The 23,686-nt window shown below is 51.4% G+C and overlaps 1 protein-coding gene across 1 annotated transcript in view; it reads right to left on the bottom strand.

Moving 5' to 3' along the window:
* The window catches only part of LOC139281548 (differentially expressed in FDCP 6-like), a 118,603-nt gene extending 104,604 nt beyond the window's left edge, over positions 1–13,999 (bottom strand). The window contains exons 1-2 of the mRNA XM_070901713.1: positions 13,625–13,999; positions 7,248–7,388 (exon numbers count right to left, since the gene is read on the bottom strand). Coding sequence (XP_070757814.1) covers positions 7,248–7,388; positions 13,625–13,720 — 237 coding nt within the window. The 5' untranslated portion in view covers positions 13,721–13,999. The remainder of the gene's footprint in view (positions 1–7,247; positions 7,389–13,624) is intronic.
* Between the last annotated feature and the right edge of the window lie 9,687 nt (positions 14,000–23,686).

The following is a 23,686-nucleotide window of genomic DNA, read 5'->3' as shown; positions in this document are numbered from 1 at the left end:
ATTCACCACACGTGGTACCCAGACAACGGGCGTTACATAAACACAGTTTTATCCCCCATTCTATCCGACAGGGATCAATTCATAGAAACATAGAAAATAGGAGCAGGAGTAGGCCATTCGGCCCTTCGAGTCTGTGCCGCCATTCAATATGATCATGGCTGATCCTCTATCTCAACACCATATTCCCACTTTTTCCCCCATACGCCTTTGATGCCTTTTGTGTCTAGAAATCTATCTATCTCCTTCTTAAATATATTCAGTGACTTGGCCTCCACAGCCTTCTGTGGTAGAGAATTCCACAGGATCACCACCCTCTGAGTGAAAACATTTCTCCTCATCTCGGTCCTAATTTTCCTCCTCCGTATTCTGAGACTGTGACCCCTTGTTCTAGACTTCCCAGAAACATCCTCCCCTCATCCAGTCTATCCAACCCAGTCAGAATTTTATACATTTCAATGAGATCCGATGTGGATCAATTCTATCCGACAGGGATCTATTATATCTGATGAGGACCCATTCTGTCTGAGAGGGGTCCATTCGATGTGAGGGGGGGGGTTCAGTTGATGTGAGGGGGGGGTTCAGTCGATGTGAGGGGGGGGGTTCAGTCGCTGTGAGGGGGGGTTCAGTCGATGTGAGGGGGGGGTTCAGTCGATGTGAGGGGGGGGGGTTCAGTCGATGTGATGGGGGGGGGTTCAGTCGATGTGAGGGGGGGGGGGTTCAGTCGATGTGAGGGGGGGGTTCAGTCGATGTGAGGGGGGGTTCAGTCGATGTGAGGGGGGGGGTTCAGTCGATGTGATGGGGGGGGGTTCAGTCGATGTGAGGGGGGGTTCAGTCGATGTGAGGGGGGGTTCAGTCGATGTGAGGGGGGGGGGTTCAGTCGATGTGATGGGGGGGGGTTCAGTCGATGTGAGGGGGGGGGGGTTCAGTCGATGTGAGGGGGGGGTTCAGTCGATGTGAGGGGGGGTTCAGTCGATGTGAGGGGGGGGTTCAGTCAATGTGAGGGGGGGGGGTTCAGTCGATGTGAGGGGGGGGGGTTCAGTCGATGTGAGGGGGGGGGTTCAGTCGATGTGAGGGGGGGGTTCAGTCGATGTGAGGGGGGGTTCAGTCGATGTGAGGGGGGGTTCAGTCGATGTGAGGGGGGGTTCAGTCGATGTGAGGGGGGGGGGTTCAGTCGATGTGATGGGGGGGGGTTCAGTCGATGTGAGGGGGGGGGGGTTCAGTCGATGTGAGGGGGGGGTTCAGTCGATGTGAGGGGGGGTTCAGTCGATGTGAGGGGGGGGTTCAGTCAATGTGAGGGGGGGGGTTCAGTCGATGTGAGGAGGGACATTGCCTCTCTCTGGTTGGGCCCAAGCACCTATCAGGAGTGAGTATTCTTCCATTGCCCCAGGTACCAGCCATTGAAACAAGCCTCTGAGGGAGAATTATTATTGTAGCAGAAAGTCCCAAGCTTCTCCTGCCCCTGCAGCTATGAGGCCAATCACTTTAAGAAATCGTGAAAGAAAAACAGTAAAGGCCTTTGTCATTTGTGACAATTCGAGGCCACATTGAGATAAATGTATCCATGGGGACATGTGGGGCCCGGCCATTATCTGACATGTGCTAACTTGCCCATAGTACCCAGTGTGAGTGCTCACATTACCATCGTCCTGGGAATCAGTGTCTGCACAATACAGAGCAGCTAAAGTTACAGATGGTATGTGGCGAGAGGGTGGGAGTGGTATCTCCGAGCACAGGGTTCGTCACAGTGCGTGTGGTGCCCTGCACACTCAGCAACAGTTCACAGTTAGCCTTGAACAGTCCGTCACCAGTAAACTGTAACATGTTTGGCTGCCGATCTTGGCCATGCTGACGCACAATACACTGCAGCCCGAACTGCAACTGTTGCCTTTCTCACATCGGCCCCTGGTGATAACTTTGCCTGAGAGGCCTCCCCCCACACAGGCAGACTCACTGTGGGAAACATGTGGGGTGGGGGGGTGGGGGTAGGGGTAGGGTTGGGGACAGGAGTGGGGACAGGGGGATGGGGACGGGATTGGGGCAGTAATGTGGGCAGGGACGAGGGTGGGGGTGGGGTTGGGGGCAGGAGTGGGGACAGGGGGGTGGGGACAGGGGGTGGGGCAGTAATGTGGGCAGGGACGAGGGTGGGGGTGGGGTTGGGGGCAGGAGTGGGGATGGGGGGGTGGGGACAGGGGCGGGGGCAGGGATGGGGGCAGTAATGTGGGCGGGGGCGGGGGTGGGGGTGGTTGCAGGATGGGGGTGGGGGCAGGGAGGGAGAACAACTGGGCTGATTTGGGGGCCATGTGTGTTGTCAGCTAATGTAGCGAACCCTTCCGATTGTGCGGGAATATCCAGGAACTAAATCTAAATCCCTGGTTCGGCCCCAGCCGGAGTACTGTGGCCGATTGTGGGCACCACACTTTAGGCAGGCTATCAAGGCCTTAGAGCGGGTGCGGAGGAGATTTATTCGAATGGTGCCAGGGATTGAGTTGTTGACCAGAGGACACAGAGTTAAGATAAATGGCGAAACAATCAGAGGCGACATAAGGAGAAATATTCTTACGCAGCGAGTTGTTGTGATCTGGAACGCACTGCCTGAAAGGCCGGTGGGAGCAGATTTAATAACATTCACAAGAGAATTGGATAAAAACTTGAAGGAGAGAAATTTACAGGGCTGTGCGGAAAGACGGGGGAGTGGGACTAATTGGATCGCTCTTTCACAGAGCCGGCACAGGCACGATGGGCCGAATGGCCTCTTTCTGTGCTGTAGAACTCGAGGGCAAGAAATTCGTTACCGCCCGCTTTGGTGCCACCGGAGTGCCACCTTTAGCGCTGGGCGATGTTTACCGCCTCAAAGTGCGATATTCTGTTGTATCGCCCCAAGAGGAGAGTTGTTCGCGAAGAGAAGCATTCCACACTCCTCTTTGGGTGCTAACGGAGCGATAGCACAGGAGGCCTACTCAATTGTTGGTGTTAGGATGCCGGCAATAAACCTCACCCACACTTCCCCACTACTGCAACAAATAAATAAAAGTTTAAAAAGTGAAATTCCAGCCCTTACCTTGCGCTGCGGACGATATCGACCCGGGATCATCGCTGACCGACTGCTTTCCCCCGCCGGTCTCAGGCTACGGCAGGCGAAAGACTGAATTTTACAAACGCACGACTACGGGGGGCGTTGCACATTCGATGATGTCACCGAGTGGGCGGGGCTAGTGAACGCAATGTAAACTGTCGGCGCCTCCACTAAACGTTCACTGACGTTTGCGGTAGGCAATGACAGAGCGGCGCTCCACCAGGAGGTGCTTAGCCCCCCCAGGGTGGTGCTAACCAACCAAATTTCTCCCCCTGTGGTTCTACCTCCCAGGGACTGCAAGTGAACCTGGGAGACAAATCAGGGAATGTTTCACGTGAGTACACAGGACAGTGAATCAGGTCGATCTATCAGCTCATCGACAGTTTCCATACATTCCTGGAGACGCTACAGGCTCAATTTTAGCCCCACCTAAGGATAACCATGAGGGGAGGTGGTTAAAATGGAGCAGGGACGAGCTGACCCACTCCATTCACCCCCCCCATCCGGCCGACTGTGGGTTTTGGTTGCAGGAAGTCCAGCCGAACGTGGCTCGGGCTCTGATGATGTCAATGTGATGGGACATTGGGGAATATGGGGGAGCAGTGTCCGCCTCCCGCTTGGCTACTCATCTCTCTGACTGAGCGGATTGAGAGGGGAGTTTGAGCAAAGTGCCAAATTGAGAAACAGAATAGCCCGGAGAACAGAGAATAGTTCAGTAAAAGAAAACATAAAACAAAGACCAATATTTATGTTGGGCCTCTCCTGACCTCAGAACGTCCCAACATCCAACTGAGAGGGCAGACGAGGCCTCGGTTTAACGTCCCATCCGAAACTCCACAACTCCCTCAGCACTGCACTGCAGCGTCGGCCTGGATTATGGGCTCAAGTCCCTGGAGCGGGACTTAGAATCCGCCATCTGCTGCCTCAGAGGCGGGTATGCTAACAATTGAGCCACAGCTGACAGGATCTTGGTAAATCGAGGGATCGTGGTGTGAAATTAAAAACAATAACCAGAATATATATTACCACAGGAAAACACTTGCTACATAAAGGGGCAGGCTAGAAGGCGCTAACCTTATCGGGCGGTTGGGCTGTGAAATGCCTTGCTCCATGTGCTGAGTCCAGAATTCAGAAAGGTGCAGGTTCATTGCTGAAGGAAATTATTTAAAGGGTGTGGGAGCTGAGCAAGACAATGGGACTGTGGAAAATCAGGAGCCTGAATTCAGTGCAGGCAAAATTGGTCATGTTAAAGTCATCAGGTTCCTAGGTGTACCTGTGCTCACTGACCCACACTGGCCTCAATTTTAAAATTCTCATCCTTCTGTTCAAATCCCTCCCTGGCTTCGCCCCTCTCTATCTCTGTAACTCCAACCCTCCGAGATCCCTGCGCTCCTCCAACTCCCGATTTCCATCGCTGCACCATGGGCGGCCATGTCTTCAGCAGTCTAGACCCTGAGCTCTCAAATTCATAGAGTCACAGAAGCATAGAACAGTACAGCACAGCAGGAGACCATTCGGCCCATCGAGTCTTTTGAAGAGCGATCCTGTTCGTCCCACTCCCCCGCTCTTTCCCCATATCCTAGAAACTTTTTCTCCAAGTATTTATCCCATTCCCTTTCGAAGGCTACCATTGACTCTGTAGCCACCACACAGTCAGACCGTGTGTTCCAAATCCTAACCATTCATTGCGTAAAAACATTTTTCCTCATGTTGCCTCTGGTTCTTTTGCCGATCACCTTAAATCTGTGCCCTCTCGTTATCCACCCTTCAGCCATTGGAAATAGCTTCTCTTTATTTACTCTAACTAAACCCTTCGTGATTTTAAACACCTCCATCAAATCTCCTCTTAGCCTTCTCTAGTGTAACTGTAAACCATAAACCATGGAACCATTCTCGCAATTTTTTTCTGTATCTCTCCAAAGCCTTGCAAGAGGAAAGTGTGGTCCCCACAATATTCCAGCTGGGACCGAACTAGTGTTTTATACAGGTTCAGCATAATTTCCTGACTTTTATACTCTATGCCTCTATTTATAAAGCCCAGGATCCCATATGCTTTAACTGGTTTGTTAACCTGCCCTCCACCTTCAACAATTTGTGCACAAGCGCCCCCAGGTCTCTCGGTTCTTGCACCCTCTTTAGAATTGTACCATTTAGTGTGCATGGTCTCTCCTCATTCTTCCTCCCAAAATCACACTTTTCTGCATTGAATTTCATCTGCCACGTGTCCGCCCATTCCACCAGCCTGTCTGTGTGCTCTTGAAGTCTATCACTATCTTCCTCACTGTTTACTATACTTCCAAGTTTCAAAATTATGCCCTGTACCCACAAGCCCAAGTCATTAATATGTATCAGAAACAGCAGGGTTCAAGTACTGAACCTTGGGGAATGCCACTGTATAGCTCCCTCCAGTCTGAAAACAGCCAGTCACCACAACTCTCTGTTTTCCGTCACTGAGCCAATTTTGTATCCATGCTGCCACTGTCCGTTACTCCACAGGCTTTAATTTTGCTAACAAGCCTGATAATGTGCTACTTTATCAAACGCCTTTTGAAAGTCCGTATACACAACCTCAACTGCACTGCCCTCATCCACTCTCTCTGTTACCTCATCAAAAAACTCAATCACATCAGTCAAACACGATTTACCTGTGCTGGCTCTCCTTTATTACTCCACACTTGTCCAAGTGGCTGTTCATTCTCTCCCGATTATTGTTAATAAAAGCTTCCCCAACCCCAACGTTAAACTGACCGGCCTGTAATTACTGGGTTTATTCTTCGACACTTTTTTGAACAAGGGTCTGACATTTGCAATCCTCCAGTTCTTTGAACACCTCTCCTGAATCAAAGGAGGATTGGAAGGTTATGGCCAGTACCTCCACGATTTCCACCTTAACCTCCTTCAGCAACCGAGGAGGCATCCCATCCTGACTTATCCTCGTTATCTATTTTTATCTCATTCAATATCCCAGCAGCCTCCTCGTTCATCATAGCTTTGACAAAGTCTCTTGCTCGGTAAAGACCGATGCAAAGTACTTATTTAGTACCTCGGCCATGCCCTCTGCCACCACCAATATATTGCCATTTTGGTCCCTAATTGGCCCCATCAATCCTCTGATAACCCATTTACTGCCAAAAGAAGACCTTTGAATTCCCTTTTATGTTAACCACCAATCTATTCTGGTACTCTCTGCCCCTCATTTCTTCTTTCACTTCTCCTCTGCACTTTTTATATTCTTTTGTCATCCAGGGAGGTCTGGCTTTGGTCGCCCTCCCTTTTCCCCTTGTGGCAATATACCTCGACTGTACCCCAACCATCTCCTCTTTAAAGGCTGCCCATTGCTCCATTACATTCCTGCCCGCCAGTCTGTGACTCCAATATACCTGGGCCAGATCCCTCCTCAATTCTCTGAAATTAACCCTCCTTCAGTTAAGTTTTTTTACTCTAGATTGCTCCTTGTCCTTCTCCATAATCTAAACCTTATTATATTATGATCACTATTCTCAAGGTGCTCTCCAACTGTGCCATTCTGCACTTGCCCCTTTTCATTCCCCAGGACCAGATCCAGCAAAGTCTCTTTGCTCGTTAGGCAAGGAACATACTGATCAACAAAATTCTCCTGAGCACACTTCAGAAATTCCTCCTCTTCTCTGCCCTTTACACGACCCCATTCAATATTAGGCTGGTTAAAGTCTCCCATTATCAGTACTCTATAGTTTTTGCACCTCTCAGTAATTTCTTTGCAAACCTGCTCCTCTATCTCCTGTAATGAAATTCCTTCCCTAAACTTTCTGCCTCTATACCTCTCCCTCTTCCTTTGAAACATTCCTTGGCTCTTTGGTCACCTAATGTCTTATCCCGTGGCTCGGTGTCACATTGTGTTTCACTACATTCCTGTGAAGTTCCTTGGGATGTTTTACAACATACAGGTGCTGTACAAATGCACATTATTGTTGTTGCTTACACATGCCCTCGACCTCAGCATGTTCCCACAGTAATTTGCCCGTCAGAAATGAGGGATTTCAGAGTGGGGAAGCCAGGTGCCAGACCTATACCCTGTACTACTGTGTGTGAGCCCTCCGCCCCAGAGACAGAGAGACGACAGCCGGCTTGTTCAAGGCAATGGCGAGGTGGCGACCTCGGATCAGATAAAACAGGACCCTGAACGTTGACTCACCTTGTCCAGGATGTACTTGTTGAGATAAGGCATGTACCCGTAGCTGGAAACAGGCCCATTGTTGTCATCGCGGAAGTGGTCCTCCAGAGCGGTGGGGTCATGGGGAATGTTCAGCGCCGTGTACAGGTTGTGTGACAACACCTGGAAAACACACGGCAACGGTCAATACTCTGTCACTGGGTCACCACTTCACCCAGCACGTCACACACTCAACTCCCCTCGGCAGTCACCCCGACAACCTCCCCACCTGATCTGTGAGCCTGCGCCGGTCATTACTCAACCCTCCCTCCTCCGGCTCGTTACTCCCCCCCCCCCCCCCCACCCCGTTACTCCCCGCCCCCCCACCTCCCGGCTCGTTATTCCCCACTCATGTCCTCCCCCGCCCCACCCCGGCTCGTTACTCCCCAGTTTAAACCCCCCCCCCGGCTCATTACTATCCACTGCCCCTGCCCCCCCCCCCCCCAGCTCATTACTCCCCACTCACCCCCCACCCCCGGCTTGTTACTCCCCACTCACCCTCCCCCACCCCGACTCGTTACTCTCCCACCCCCCCCCCCGACTCGTTACTCTCCCCACATCCCTCAGCTCATTATTCCCCACTCCCCACCCCCCCCCGGCTTGTTACTCCCCATTAACCCCCCCCCCCCCCCGGCTCATTATTCCCCACTCCCCCCATTCCCGGATCATTACTCCCCACACACCCCCGGCTCATTACTCCCCACTCACCCCCCCGGCTCATTACTCCCCACTCACCCCCACCCCCGCCCTCCTGGCTCGTTACTCCCCACTCCCTCCCCCAGCTTGTTACTCCCCACTATCCCCTGGCTCGTTACTCCCCACTCCCCCCACCGCCCCCGGGCTCATTGCTCCCCACTAGCCCCCCAACCCATTACTCCCCACTCCCACAGGCTCATTACTCCCCAATGAATGGCTGAACGCACTGGATACAGCAAAGGCTATGGGCCCTGACAACATAGGGAATGGTAGCATAGTGGTAACATCACCGGACCAGTAATCCAGAGGCCTGGACTAATGATCCGGGGACATGAGTTCAAATCCCACCATGGCAACTGGGGAATTTAAATTCAGTTCATTAAATAAATCTGGAATAAAAAGCTAGTATCAGTACTGGTGACCATGAAACTACCAGATTGTTGTAAAAATCCATCTGGTTCACTCATGGCCTTCAGGGAAGGAAATCTGTCGCCCTTACCCTGTCTGGCCGATATGTGACTCCAGACCCACATCAATTTGGTTGACTCGAACTGCCCTGAAATGGCCCAGCGAGACACTCAGTTGTAACAAACTGCTATATAAAACAAGAACAAAACCGAACGGACCACTTGGCACCGGCTACAGACAGGACAACGGCACACCCAGCCCAGTCCTGCAAAGTCCTCGTCACCAACATCTGGGGACTTGTGCCAAAATTGGGAGAGCTGTCCCACAGACTAGTCAAGCAAACAGTCTGACATAGTCCATCACCATCCCTGGGTATTTCCTGTTCCACCAGCAGGACAAACCCACCAGGGGTGGCGACACAGTGATATACAGTCGGGAGGGATGGACCCTGGGAGTCCTCAACATTGACTCTGGACCCCATGATGTCTCATGGCTTCAGGTCAAGCATGGGCAAGGAAACCTACTGTCCTCCCTCAGCTGATGAATCAGTATGCTCCATGTTGAACACCACTTGGAAGAAGCACTGAGGGTAGCAAGGGCACAGAATGTACTCTGGGTGGGGAACTTCAATGTCCATCGCCAAGAGTGGCTCGGTAGCACCACTACTGATCGAGCTGGCCGAGTCCTGAAAGATGGAGCAGCCAGACTGGGCCTGCAGCAGGTGGTGAAAAAAACCCTCCATGACCTCGTCCTCACCAATCTACCTGTCTCAGATGCATCTGTCCTTGGGATAGATTCAGAACAGATCTATCAGCTCAAAAGTAGACATCCATGAGGCGCTGTGGGCCATCAGCAGCAGCAGAATTGTATTCCACCACAATCTGTAACCTCGTGGCCCGGCATATCCCTCACTCTACCATTACCATCCAGCCAGGCGACTAACCCTGGTTCAATGAGGAATGTAGAAGAGCATGCCAGGAGCAGCACCAGGCATACCTGAAAATGAGTACAAGCCTGGGGAAGCTGCAATATAGGACTACATGCACGCTAAACAGTGGAATCAGCATGCTAGAGACAAGGCTAAGCGATCCCACAACCAAAGCTCTGTAGTCCTGCCACATCCAGTCGTAAATGGTGGTGGACCATTAAACAACTAACATGAGGAGGAGGCTCCATGAATATCCCAATCCTCAATGATGGCGGAGCCCAGCATGTAGTGCAAAAGACAAGGCTGAAGTGTTTACAACCATCTTCAGCCAGAAGTGCCAAGTGGATGATCCATATTGGCCTCCTCCTGGAGTCCCCACCATCACAGAGGCCAGTCTTCAGCCAATTCGATTCACTCCACGTGATATCAGGAAGCGGCTGAGTGCACTGGATACAGCAAAGGCTATGAGCCCCGACAATATCCCGGCTGTTGTGCTGAAGACTTGTGCTCCAGAACTAGCCACGCCTCTAGCCAAGCTGTTCCAGTACAGGTACAACACTGGCATCTACCCGACAATGTGGAAAATTGCCCAGGTATGTCCTGTCCACAAAAAGCAGGACAAATCCAATCCGGCCAATTACTGCCCCATCCGTCTACTCTCAATCATCAGCAAAGTGATGGAAGGTGTGATCGACAGTGCTATCAAGCAGCACTTACTCACCAATAACCTGCTCACCGATGCCCAGTTTGGGTTCCGCCAGGACCACTCGGCTCCAGACCTCATTACAGCCTTGGCCCAAACATGGACAAAGAGCTGAATTCCAGAGGTGAGGTGAGATTGACATCAAGGCAGCATTTGACCGAGTGTGGCATCAAGGAACCCGAGTAAAACTGGAGTCAATGGGAATCGGGAAGAAAACTCTCCACTGGCTGGAGTCATACCCAGCACAAAGGTTGTGGTGGTTGGAGGTCAATCATCACAGCCCCAGGACATCGCTGCAAGAGTTCCTCAGGGCAGTGTCCTAGGCCCAACCATCTTCAGCTATCTTGGGCCTAGGATCATCAATGACCTTCCCTCCATCATAAGGTGAGAAGAGGGGGTTTTCGGTGATGACAGCACAGTGTTCAGTTCCATTCGCAACTCCTCAGATAATGGAACAGTCCATGCCCGCATAAGCAAGACCTGGACAACATTCAGGCTTGGGCTGATAAGTGGCAAGTAACATTCGCGCCACACAAGTGCCAGGCAATGACTATCTCCAACAAGCGAGAGCCTAACCACCGCCCCTTGACATTCAACGGCATTACCATCGCCGAATCCCCCACCATCAATATCCTGGGGGTCACCATTGACCAGAAACCTAACTGGACCAGTCACATAAATACTGTGGCCACAAGAGCAGGTCAGAGGCTGGGTATTCTGCGGCGAGTGTCTCACCTCCTGACTCCCCGAAGCCTTTCTACCATCTACAAGGCACAAGTCAGGAGTGTGATGGAACACTCCTCACTTGCCTGGATGAGTGCAGCTCCAACAACACTCAAGAAGCTCGACACCATCCAGGACAAAGCAGCCGCTTGATTGGCTTCCCATCCACCACCTTCAACATTCATTCCCTCCACCACCGGCGCACCGTGGCTGCAGTGTGTACCATCTACAAGATGCACTGCAGCAACTCGCTAAGGCTTCTTCGGCAGCACCTCCCAAATCCACGACCTCTACCACCTAGAAGGACAAGGGCAGCAGGCGCATGGGAACACCACCACCTCCACGTTCCCCTCCAAGTCACACACCATCCTGATTTGGAAATATATCGCCGTTCCTTCATCGTCACTGGGTCAAAATCTTGAAACTCCCTCCCTAACAGCACTGTGGGAGTACCTTCACCACACGGACTGCAGCGGTTCAAGAAGGCGGCTCACCACCACTTTCTCAAGGACAATTAGGGATGGGCAATAAATGCTGGCCTTGCCAGCGATTCCCACATCTCAGGAGCGAAAAAAAAAAGGCCCCAGCTCATTACACCACAGTCCCCCAGCTCATTGCTCCCTGCACTCTCCATTTCCCTGGGTTATGGGCTGTTTATGCTCTTTCCCGAGGTTATCCCAACGGTGTTGCCCTGGCGTTGATGTCTTCTAACTGGCACCTTTGGACAAACATGGATCTGACAATCCCTGGTCAATGAGAATGAAGCTAATGGATTGGCTGGCGCTGTAGTGACCTCACGTACTCTGCCCACTGGGACTGACAGAGTTGTTATCACCCCCTGACTCCCCAGAGCCTTTCCACCATCTACAAGGCACAAGTCAGGAGTGTGATGGAATACTCTCCACTTGCCTGGATGAGTGCAGCTCCAACATTCAAGAAGCTCGACACCATCCAGGACAAAGCAGCCCACTTGATTGGCTCCCCATCCACCACCTTCAACATTCACTCCCTCCACCACCGGCGCACCGTGGTTGCAGTGTGTACCGTCACCTCCTGAACTACTGCAGTCCATGTGGCGATGGTGCAGTCCATGGACGATGCCTGCGACTACGTCGGCGCACATTCTGAGGCTGAACTCCAGGATATAGTCGGTGTATTCACCGGGGCATATGAAAGCATGGGCCTTACGCTTAATATCCGTAAGACAAAGGTCCTCCACCAGCCTATTCTTGCCGCATAGCACTGCCCTCCAGTCATCAAGATCCACAGCATGGCCCTGGACACTGTGGACCATTTCCCATACCTCGGGAGCCTCATCAACAAAAGCAGACATTGATGCGGAGATCAATGAGCCAGTGCAGCCTTCAGCGCCTGACGAAAAGAGTGTTTGAAGACCAGGCCCTCAAACCTACCACCAAGCTCATGGGCTACAGGACTGTAGTAATACCTGCCCTCCTGTATGGCTCAGAGGCATGGACAATGTACAGAAGACACCTCAAGTCGCTGGAGAAATACCACCAACAATGTCTCTGCAAGATCCTGCAAATCCCCTGGGAGGACAGACACACCAACATCAGTGTCCTCAACCAGGCTAAAATCCCCAGCATTGAAGCACTGACCACACTCGATCAGCTTCACTGGGTAGGCCACACAGTTCGCAAGTTAGACACGAGACTACCCAAGCAATTGCTCTACGCGGAGCTCCTTCATGGCAAACAAGCCAAAGATGGGCAGTGGAAACGTTACAAGGACACCCTCAAAGCCTCCCTGGTAAAGTGCAGCATCCCCACTGACACCTGGGAGTCCCTGGCCAAAGACCACCCGAGGTGGAGAAAGTGCATCCGGGAGGGCATTGAGCTCCTCGAGTCTCAACGCTGCGAGCGTGAAGAGGTTAGGCACAGGCAGCGGAAGGAGCGCGCGGCAAATCAGTTCCACCCCCCCCCACTTCCCCCGACGAATGTCTGTCCCACCAGTAACAGGGTCTGTGGCTCTCGTATCGGACTGTTCAGCCACCAAAGAACTCACTTTGGGAGTGGAAGCAAGTCTTCCTCGATTCCGAGGGACTGCCTATGATGATGATGATGTGGGACGCAATTCTGCTGCTGGGGTGGGGGGTTTAGGGAACAAGAGGTAATTACTGCAGTCAGCAGAGAAACCCAGAGAAACGGAGCAGACAGAATGGGTAGTGTGATGGAAATCACTCACATTCCTGTCAATGTACATGTTGGATGGCATGTGTCTTTCCCTTTAATTTGCCCCTTCCACTTTAATGTGCCGATTTATTTGGCCAAAACGCCAGGGAGAATTCCCCTGCGCGGGATGTTTAATGTGCAGTTGAGTGGGCAGGCAGTGCGGCGCTCCCTCAGCACTGCACTGGGGCATCAGGAGTGGGGCTTGAAGCCACAGCCCTGTGACCCAGCGGGAGAGTGTTGGCACTGAGGCACGGCTGTGTGTTAGTGACACTGGGTGAGGACTCAGTGCTGGCCTGGGCATGGTCTGCACAATGCCACTGAGCCTACATAGTGTTACATGTAACGTGATCGGTGATCGGTATTGAAATGTATCCTGGAATGTAATGTAAACCTGTCCTTACCTGCTCCATGTAATACCCTTATTTGCGCAGTACTACATGTAAGGTGATTTACAGATTGTATTAAACTGTACATTGAAATGAAATGCACACTAGTGAATTGTATGGAATTGCTGACCGTAAGGTACTGAACTATTTTCCAATGTATTGTGAACATTTTACATGAATAAAGTATATTTTTGGAAAAACAATGCCACCGAGCCGAGAGCTGGCAGCGTACAGGTTCGGAGTGCAGAAGTTAGCTGCACTTTTAAACAACTGGAATTTTCCACACACACACACAGACCCTGTCGGTGCTGCATCCTCTTTACCTTCAGCTGGGATTTGGAAACCTTGCCGCTCTTCTCCAGATCCAGGGCTGTGAACGCGTACCAGATGGATTTCAGGAGCTCGCTTTTTAAATCCATGGTTTGCAGCAGATCCTGGCAGAGAATGAGAGAATAAAGTCCAACGCGGAGTGTGCGCCGGGCGAGGAGAGAGACACTGCAAAGTGACCAGCAAAGTGACAGGCGTTGGCTGCTCGGCTGGGGGGGACTTCGCTCCCCTGCCCCTGGCACTGCCCAGAGCCAAGCACTCGGTCCACAACCCGCCACACCGGTTCTCCTCACTTCTGTTTCTCTCTCTGTCTCCCTCCTGAACTTCCGCCCGCATTGACGGCTTTACGCTCGATGTGCGGGCACGCGACGCCACCTGTAGCCGATCAGCCGTGGGTGTGTCCCCGGCATCAGGGCACCGCGCCCGGAAGAGCCGTCATTGGCTCACATAGGGGGCTGCTAAACAGGGAGTATTCACTTCTCCAACTCCGTCCTGAACTCATTCCCAACATAAACACTTCCAAACCCACACACACATCATGGTATAGGGCTTTCTACAACTTTCAAATATTGAGGCTCCCTCTTTGTTTTAAAATAGAGAACTCATTTTATCCAGGATGTGAGCTTAGCACCGAGTTACATTGCCACCTTCTTGTGGGTAGAGTAACAACTCACTGACCGGTGTGTGGGCCCACTGCCCGGTGTGTGGGCGCACTGTCCAGTGTGTGGGTAATGTCACTGCCCGGTGTGTGGGTACAGGTATTGTTCAGTTTGATGAACATGGATTCACACACTCATACACACACATATATCAGCACACCTATTTTTTATTCCTTCATGGGATGTGGGCGTCGCTGGCAAGGCCGGCATCCCTAATCGCCCTTGAGAAGGTGGTGGTGAGCTGCCTTCTTTAACCGCTGCAGTCCGTGTGGTGAAGGTGCTCCCACAGTGCTGTTAGGGAGGGAGTTCCAGGATTGTGACCCAGCAACGATGAAGGAACGACGATATATTTCCAAGTCAGGATGGTGTGTGACTTGGAGGGGAACGTGGAGGTGATGGTGTTCCCATGCGCCTGCTGCTCTTGTCCCTCTAGGTGGTAAAGGTCGCGGGTTTGGGAGGTGCTGCTGAAGAAGCCTTGGCGAGTTGCTGCAGTGCAGTGGGCTGCTTTGTCCTGGATTGTGGTGAGCTTCGTGAGTGTTATTGGAGCTGCACTTGTCCAGGCAAGTGGAGAGTATTCCATCACACGTCTGACTTGTGCCTTGTAGATGGTGGAAAGGCTTTGGGGAGTCAGGAGGTGAGGCACTCACAGCAGAATACCCAGCCTCTGACCTGCTCTTGTTGCCACAGTATTTATGTGGCTGGTCCAGTTAAGTTTCTAGTCAATGGTGACCTCCAGGATGTTGATGATGTAGGATTCGACACCAGTAATGAATGGTGGTGGGCAATTAAACAATTAACAGGAGGAGGCTCCATGGACATTCCCATCCTCAATGATGAAAAATCCCAGTACATGAGTACAAAAGACACCATCTTCAGTGGATGATCCATATTGGCCCCTCCTGGGGTCCCCACCATCACAGAAGCCAGTCTTCAGCCAAGTTGATTCACTCCACGTCATATCAAGAAATGGCAAAGGCTATGGGCCCCAACAACATCCCAGCTGTTGTGCTGAAGACTTGTGCTCCAGAACTAGCTGCGCCTCTAGCCAAGCTGTTCCAGTACAGCTACAACACTGGCATCTATCCGACAATGTGAAAAACTGCCCAGTTATGTCCTGGGCACAAAAAGCAGGACAAATCCAATCCGGCCAATTACTACCCCATCAGTCTACTCTCAATCATCAGCAAAGTGATTGAAGGTGTTATCGACAGTGCAATCAAGTGGCACTTACTCACCAATAACCTGCTCACCGATGCCCAGTTTGGGGTCCAGCAGGACCACTCGGCTCCAGACCTCATTACAGCCTTGGTCCAAACATGGACAAAAGAGCTGAATTCCAGAGATGAGGTAGGAGTGACTGCCCTCAACATCAAGGCAGTATTTTACCGAGTGTGGCACCAAGAAGCCCGAGTAAAACTGAAATCAATGGGAATTAGGGGGAACACTCTCCACTGGCTGGAATCATACCTAGCACAAAGGAAGATGGTTGTGACTGTTCGAGGTCAATCAGCACAGCCCCAGGACATCGTTGCAGGAGATCCTCAGGGCAGTGTCCTAGGCCCAACCATCTTCAGCTGCTTCATCAATGACCTTCCCTCCACCATAAGGTCAGAAGTGGAGATGTTCACTGATGACAGCACAGTGTTCAGTTCCATTCACAACTCCTCAGATAATGGAGCAGTCCATGCCCGCGTACAGCAAGACCTGGACAACATTCAGGCTTGGGCTGATAAGTGGCAAGTAACATTCGCGTCACACAAGTGCCAGGCAATGACCATCTCCAACAAGCGAGAGTCTAACCACCTCCCCTTAACATTCAACGGCATTACCATCGCCAAATCCCCCAACATCAACATCCTGGGGGTCACCACTGACCAGAAGCTTAACTGGACCAACCACATAAATACTGTGGCAACGAGATAGGTCAGAGGCTGGGTATTCTGCGGCGAGTGTCTCACCTCCTGACTCCCCAGAGCCTTTCCACCATTTACAAGGCACAAGTCAGGAGTGCGATGGAATACTCTCTACTTGCCTGGATGAGCGCAGCTCCAACAACACTCAAGAAGCTCGACACCATCCAGGACAAAGCAGCCGCTTGATCAGGACCCCATCCACCACCTTAAACATTCACTCCCTCCACCACCGGCGCCCCCTGGCTGCAGTGTGTACCATCTACAAGATGCACTGCAGCAACTCGCCAAGGCTTCTTCGGCAGCACCTCCCAAACCCGCGACCTCTACCACCTAGAAGGACAAGGGCAGTAGGTGCACGGGAACACCATCACCTCCACGGTCCCCTCCAAGTCACACACCATCCTGACTTGGAAATATATCGGCCGTTCCTTCATCGTCGCTGGGTCAAAATCTTGGAACTCCCTCCCTAACAGCACTGTGGGAGCACCTTCACCACACGGACTGCAGCGGTTCAAGAAGGTGGCTCACCATTAAAAAAAATGCTACTTGTCACTTATCAGCCCAAGCCTGAATGTTTTCCAGGTCTTGCTGCATGCGGGCATGGACTGCTTCATTATCTGAGGGGTTGCGAATGGAACTGAACACTGTGCAATCATCAGCGAACATCCCCACTTCTGACCTTATGATGGAGGGAAGGTCATTGATGAAGCAGCTGAAGATGGTTGGGCCTAGGACACTGCCCTGAGGCACGCACACACACACATATACACATACACGCTGATAAAAATTGCCAAGTTTAAGGCTGTCTCTGGTCACTTTAATAAGCAGTATTGACAGTAAACCAATCTGGTGGGTATATTGTGTTTAATCAGAATTTAAGATGGAATATAACACATTAGTTATTCAGCAAAAACATACGACCGTGACAAGCAGCTGATACCGATCCCGATTGGACAAACAGTTGGTGCATGTGAGCAGTTCTCCGACTTTCAGCCTCTTTCTCTTCATCTCGATCTTCCTTCGGTAAAGCATGGGATCGTTGAGAGAATATTTGACCAACACAACTCCAGTTTCGCTCTCCCCTCACACCATTTGTGAGGGGAGCCTTGAGGAGGCTACTTTTGTTCTCTTTTTAGGGGTGGGCCCGACATGGGGTATTAACAAGACCTTTTGACCTTTAGAGGTTCCCCTAAAAACTAGCTTTCTAGTTCGTTGTCTCGATTCTTGTGTCAAGAACCTGCCCTAACGATTTTGGCCACAGATCTTTCTTTATACACTTTCCCAGGGCTTGTACTTTCAAATTTGTATCTTATCTCTTTCGTCCATATCCTACCTTTGATGCCATGAGGCCAAACCAGAAAACTGCTCGCTTCAGAGTGTTACAGGTTGAAAGTCCGAAATCCGGAGTTCTGAAATTCGGAATGTTCCGGAATCCAGACACTGGGCTGATCCGCGGCGAGTTCGACCGGAAACTGGAAAATGTTCTGAAATCTGGACTCCCCCGCCCTGGCCGCCTGACCTCGCTCTGACCTCGCCCCGACCTCGCCCTGACCTTGCCCTGACCTCACCCTGACCTCCCCCCAACTTCGCCCTGACCTCCCCCCATCTTAGCCCTGACCTCGCCCTGACCACCCCCGACCTCACCCCGACCTCACCCTGACCTCTCCGATCTCGCCCTGACATTGCCCCGACCTCGACTTGACCTCCATCGACCTCGCACTGACCTACCCGACCTCGCCCTGCCCTCCCCGACCTCAGCCTGACCTCCCCTGACCTTGCCTTGACCTCACCCAACCTCGCCCCATCCTCGCCCTGACCTCACCCGACCTTGCCCTGACCTCGCCTGACCTCACCCTGACTTCCCCCGACCTTGCTCTGACCTTCCCGACCTCGCCCTGACCTTCCCCTACCTCGTCCAACCTCACCCTGTCCTTGCCCTGACCTCTTCCAACCTCGCCCTGACCTCCCCAACCTCCTCCGACCTTGCCCCTGACCTCGCCCAACCTCACCCTGACCTCGCCCTGACCTCTCCCCGACCTCACCCTGACCTCGCCCGACCTCACCCTGACTTCCCCCGACCTCGCTCTGACCTTCCCGAACTCGCCCTGACCTTCCATGACCTCACCCAACCTCACCCCGACCTCGCCCTGACCTCTCCCCGACCTCGCCCTGACCTCCCCAACCTCGCCCTGACCTCACCCCGACCTCACCCTGACCTCCCCCGAACTCGTCCTGACCTCCCGTGACCTCGCCCTGACCTCGCCACCGACCTCAACCTGACTTCCTCCGACCTTGCCTTGACCTCCCCTGACCTCGTCCTGATGTCCCCCGACCTCGCCCTGACCTCGTCCTGACGTCTCCCGACCTCGCCCTCGACCTTGTCTCCGACCTCGCCCAACTTCACCCTGACCTTGCCCTGACTTCCCCGCCCTTGCCCTGACCTTCCCGACCTCAGCCTGACCTCCCTGACCTCGCCCTGACTTCGCCCCCGACCTCGCCCGGACCTCCCCCGACTTCACCCCAACCTCACCCTGACCTCCCCCGACTTCACCCCAACCTCACCCTGACCTCCCCCGATCCCGCCTTGACCTCGCCCAACCTCACCCCAACCTCACCCTGACCTCTCCCGACCTCGCCCAACCTCGCCCCGACCTCGCCCTGACCTCCTCGACCTCACCCCGACCTTGCCACGACCTCACCCTGACCTCCCCCGACCTCGCCCAACCTCGCCCCGACCTCACTCTGACCTATCCGACTGCCCCCCCCCCCCCCCACCCCACCTACCTCGGCCAAGGCAAAAACGTTCTGAAATCTGGAAATACCCAGAATCCAGGATGGCCTCAATCCCGAGGTTTCCGGATTTCGGACATCACACCGGTACCTCCTTTATGATGTAGCAAATGTTTATGTTAACTCTCACAATTCCATGCATTCTAAGTCTTTTTATAACAAATTGTTTTAAAGATACATAAACAAAGTTGAAGTCTTAACTTGAAAACGACAGATAATGGTTGTCATAATGCAGGATACTATAACATCTCAGCAGGGAGCCAATATATTAGCATTTCTGAGGAGACAGTTCAGCTCCTGTTCAAAACAACATTTTAAAGACCATATCCTTCATGTCAGTTTCATTTATTTTGAATCCCTGATTTCTAACAACACACATACACACATATACACATACACACACACACACACATACACATATATACACATACATACACACACACGTACACATACACACATATACACATACACACACACACACACACACATACACATATATACACATACATACACACACACGTACACATACACACATATACACATACACACACACATACACATACACACATATACACACACACGCACACATACACACATATACACACATACACATATACACACACCTGCACTCAGACACAGACACATAATAAGAATTGCAATGACCTATAAGGTGCTATTTACAGTAGGCGATTAACCCATGACCGAGCCCCCAAAATGTTGTCTGTCCATTTCCATTTCCCCAGATGCTGCCTTATGGTTTCGGATTTTTCACATTCCCGGTGCCATGCTGTTTTTGCGTTATTACCAGGATAGAGTTGGAGTGCTCGTTAGAAAAACGTTCCCAAGTGACACCTGCTGACTCCAAGCGGTATTACAAGAGGAAAAGCAGTAAGGTCAAATTGAAAACAGTTTGTGAAGTGCCTTGTCTCAGAAAGTCCCCCAGGGCGATTTACAGAGACTCAGTGAATCGTCCATTCCTCTCCTCACGATGCTGGAGTGTGTGTGCCACCCACCCTCTGATACCATCATCATAGGCGGTCCCTTAAATCGAGGATGACTTGCTTCTACGCCAAAAAGTTCACAGGTGTTTCAAAGAAATACCTAATATTCAAGGTCCCAAACAACATCCAGAAGGGTGGAAGATGCCTGAATGTGGATTATTTTAACGTGGGGTGACCGTTGCACACCAGCCACCACACGGCTTGACAGAGCTTGGTCTTGGTCCAGTGACAAGGATTAAACAGGACGACTGGAGACCAGCTCTGCTGCACGGACCCAGTGCACACACATATCGCAGTGTGGGCTGGTCTGTGCTGCCCCGGACCCTCGCCTCTTCTGGGCCCCGGTCACATCCCTCTACAATCTCTCGCCGCTCCTTCGTCCCGACTTCGCTGCTCCTGCAGTACCTGCCCATGCTCCAATCACCGACCTGGACCTTGCTGACGTCACTCTTCACTGCGTTGCCCTCCTGCTCCCTGGAGTGGTACACCTCCATGCTGCTCCTTCTACTCCCCGGCCTGCTCTGATGGTGCTTGCAGGCCGGGGGCCTCTGATACAAACTGGGGCCGTGTTCACGAGAATTTATGTTAAGGGATGATCTGATCGAAGTTTTCAGAATACTAAGGGGAACAGAGAGGGTAGACAGAGAGAGACTATTCCCGTTGGTTGGAGAGTCTAGGACTAGGGGGCAGAGTCTAAACATTAGAGCCAGACCTTATAGGAGGAAACACTTCTACACACAAAGGGTGGTAGACATTTGAAACTCTCTTCCGTTAAAAGCAATTGATGCTAGATCAAATGTTAATTTTAAATCGGAGATTGATAGATTTCTGTTAACCTAAGGTATTAAGAAATATGGGGCAAAGGCAGTTAGCTCGCAGATCAGCCATGATCTCATTGAATGGGGGAACAGGCTCGAGGGGCTGAATGGTCTACTCCTGTTCCGAAGATACCTTGTCCAAGTGGGCCTGTGAGTGTGTCAGCATGCTATTCAACTGGAAAAGGCATTACACCAGATCCAATCCTGTCTTCACCTTATGGCAAGACACACACTTTCTAGCAGGGGTCGCAGGAGAGCAAGCCAGAGCCGGAGCCCTGGCTGACAATGGCACTTCCCTCATCCGCCTTGGGCACTGAGGCCAATTGCAGCTGCTCCACCATTAGACCGCCAGGAAATCAGCTAACAACATGGACCGGGGATCCAACCTGCACATCGTGCAGGGCCTTTACCCCCACGTTAATCAGGGCCTATACACCACGTTAATCAGGGCCCTTACCCCAAAATTAATCAGGGCCTATACACCACATTAATCAGGGCCTTTACCCCCACGTTAATCAGGGCCTATACAACACATTAATCACGGCCTTTAACCCCCACATTAATCAGGGCCCTTACCCCACATTAATCAGGGCCTTTAACCCCCGCATTAATCAGGGCCTTTAACCCCCACATTAATCAGAGCCTTTACCCCCAAATTAATCAGGTTCTTTATCCCCACATTAATCAGGGCCTTTAACCCCCACATTAATCAGGGCCTTTACTCCACAATAGTCGGGGCCCTTACCCCCACATTAATCAGGGACTTTACCCCAACATTAATCAGGACCTTTACCCCCACATTAATCAGGGCCTTTGCCCCACAATAATCAGGGCCCTTACCCCCACATTAATCAGGGTCTTTAATTCCACATTAATAGGACCTTTACCCCCACATTAATCAGGTCCTTTAACCCCCACATTAATCAGGGCCTTTATCCCCACATTAATCAGGGTCTTTACCCCCCACATTAATCAGGGCCTTTATCCCCACATTAATCAGGGTCTTTAACCCCCACATTAATCAGGGCCTTTATCCCCACATTAATAAGGGTCTTTAACTCCCACATTAATCATGGCCTTTAACCCCCACATTAATCAGGGCATTTACCCCCACATTAATCAGGGCCTTCAACCCCAATATTAATCAGGGCCTTTAACCCCCACATTAATCAGAGCCTTACCCCCACATTAATCAGGGCCTTTGACCTCCACATTAATCAGGGCCTTTACCGCCACATTAATCAGGGCCTTGCCCCTAAATTAATCAGGGTCTTTAACCCCCACATTAATCAGGGCCTTACGCCCACATTGATCAGGGCCTTTAGCCTCCACATTAATCAGGGCCTTTACCGCCACATTAATCTGGACCTTACCCCCACATTAATCAGGGTCTTTAACCCCCACATTAATCAGGGCCTTACCCTCACATTAATCAGGGCCTTTAACCCCCACATTAATCAGGGCCTTACACCCACATTAATCAGGGCCTTTACACCCCACATTAATCAGGGCCTTTACTGCAAAATTAATCAGGGCCTTTAACCTCCACATTAATCAGGGCCTTTACTGCAAAATTAATCAGGGCCTTTATCCCCACGTTAATCAGGGCCTTTATCCCACATTAATCAGGGCCTTTAACCCCCACATTAATCAGGACCTTTACCCCCACATTAATCAGGGCCTTTACCCACACATTAATCAGGGTCTTTAACCCCCACATTAATCAGGGCCTTTACCTCCACATTAATCAGGGCCTTACCTCCACATTAATCAGGGCCTTTAACCCCCACATTAATCAGGGCCTTATCCCCCACATTAATCAGGGTCTTTAAACCCACATTAATAGGACCTTTACCCCCACATTAATCAGGGCCTTACCCCCACATTAATCAGGGTCTTTAATCCCACATTAATAGGACCTTTAACCCCACATTAATCAGGGCCTTACCCCCACATTAATCAGGGTCTTTAATCCCACATTAATAGGACCTTTACCCCCACATTAATCAGGGCCTTACCCCCACATTAATCAGGGTCTTTAATCCCACATTAATAGGACCTTTACCCCCACATTAATCAGGGCCTTACCCCCACATTAATCAGGGCCTTTAACCTCCACATTAATCAGGGGCTTTACCTCCACATTAATCAGAGTCTTACCTTCACATTAATCAGGACCTTTAACCCCCACATTAATCAGGGCCTTACGCCCACATTAATCAGGGTCTTCAACCCCCACATTAATCAGGGCCTTTAACCCCCACATTAATCAGGGCCTTACCCCCACATTAATCAGGGCCTTTAACCTCCACATTAATCAGGGCCTTTACCTCCACATTAATCAGGGCCTTACCTCCACATTAATCAGGGCCTTTAACCCCCACATTAATCAGGGCCTTACCCCCACATTAATCAGGGTCTTTAATCCCACATTAATAGGACCTTTACACCCACATTAATCAGGTCCTTTAACCCCCACATTAATCAGGGCCTTTATACCCACATTAATCAGGGCCTTTATCCCCACATTAATCAGGGCCTTTAACCCCCACATTAATCAGGGCATTTACCCCCACATTAATCAGGGCCTTCAACCCCCACATTAATCAGGGCCTTTAACCCCCACATTAATCAGAGCCTTACCCCCACATTAATCAGGGCCTTACCCCCACATTAATCAGGGTCTTTAATCCCACATTAATAGGACCTTTACCCCCACATTAATCAGGGCCTTCAACCCCCACATTAATCAGGGCCTTTAACCCCCACATTAATCAGAGCCTTACCCCCACATTAATCAGAGCCTTTAACCTCCACATTAATCAGGGCCTTTATCTCCACATTAATCAGGGCCTTACCTCCACATTAATCAGGGCC

The sequence above is a fragment of the Pristiophorus japonicus genome, chromosome 15 (assembly GCF_044704955.1).
Source record: "Pristiophorus japonicus isolate sPriJap1 chromosome 15, sPriJap1.hap1, whole genome shotgun sequence".
NCBI classification, from domain to species: Eukaryota; Metazoa; Chordata; class Chondrichthyes; family Pristiophoridae; genus Pristiophorus; species Pristiophorus japonicus.
This window is presented reverse-complemented; position numbering and strand designations above follow the sequence as displayed.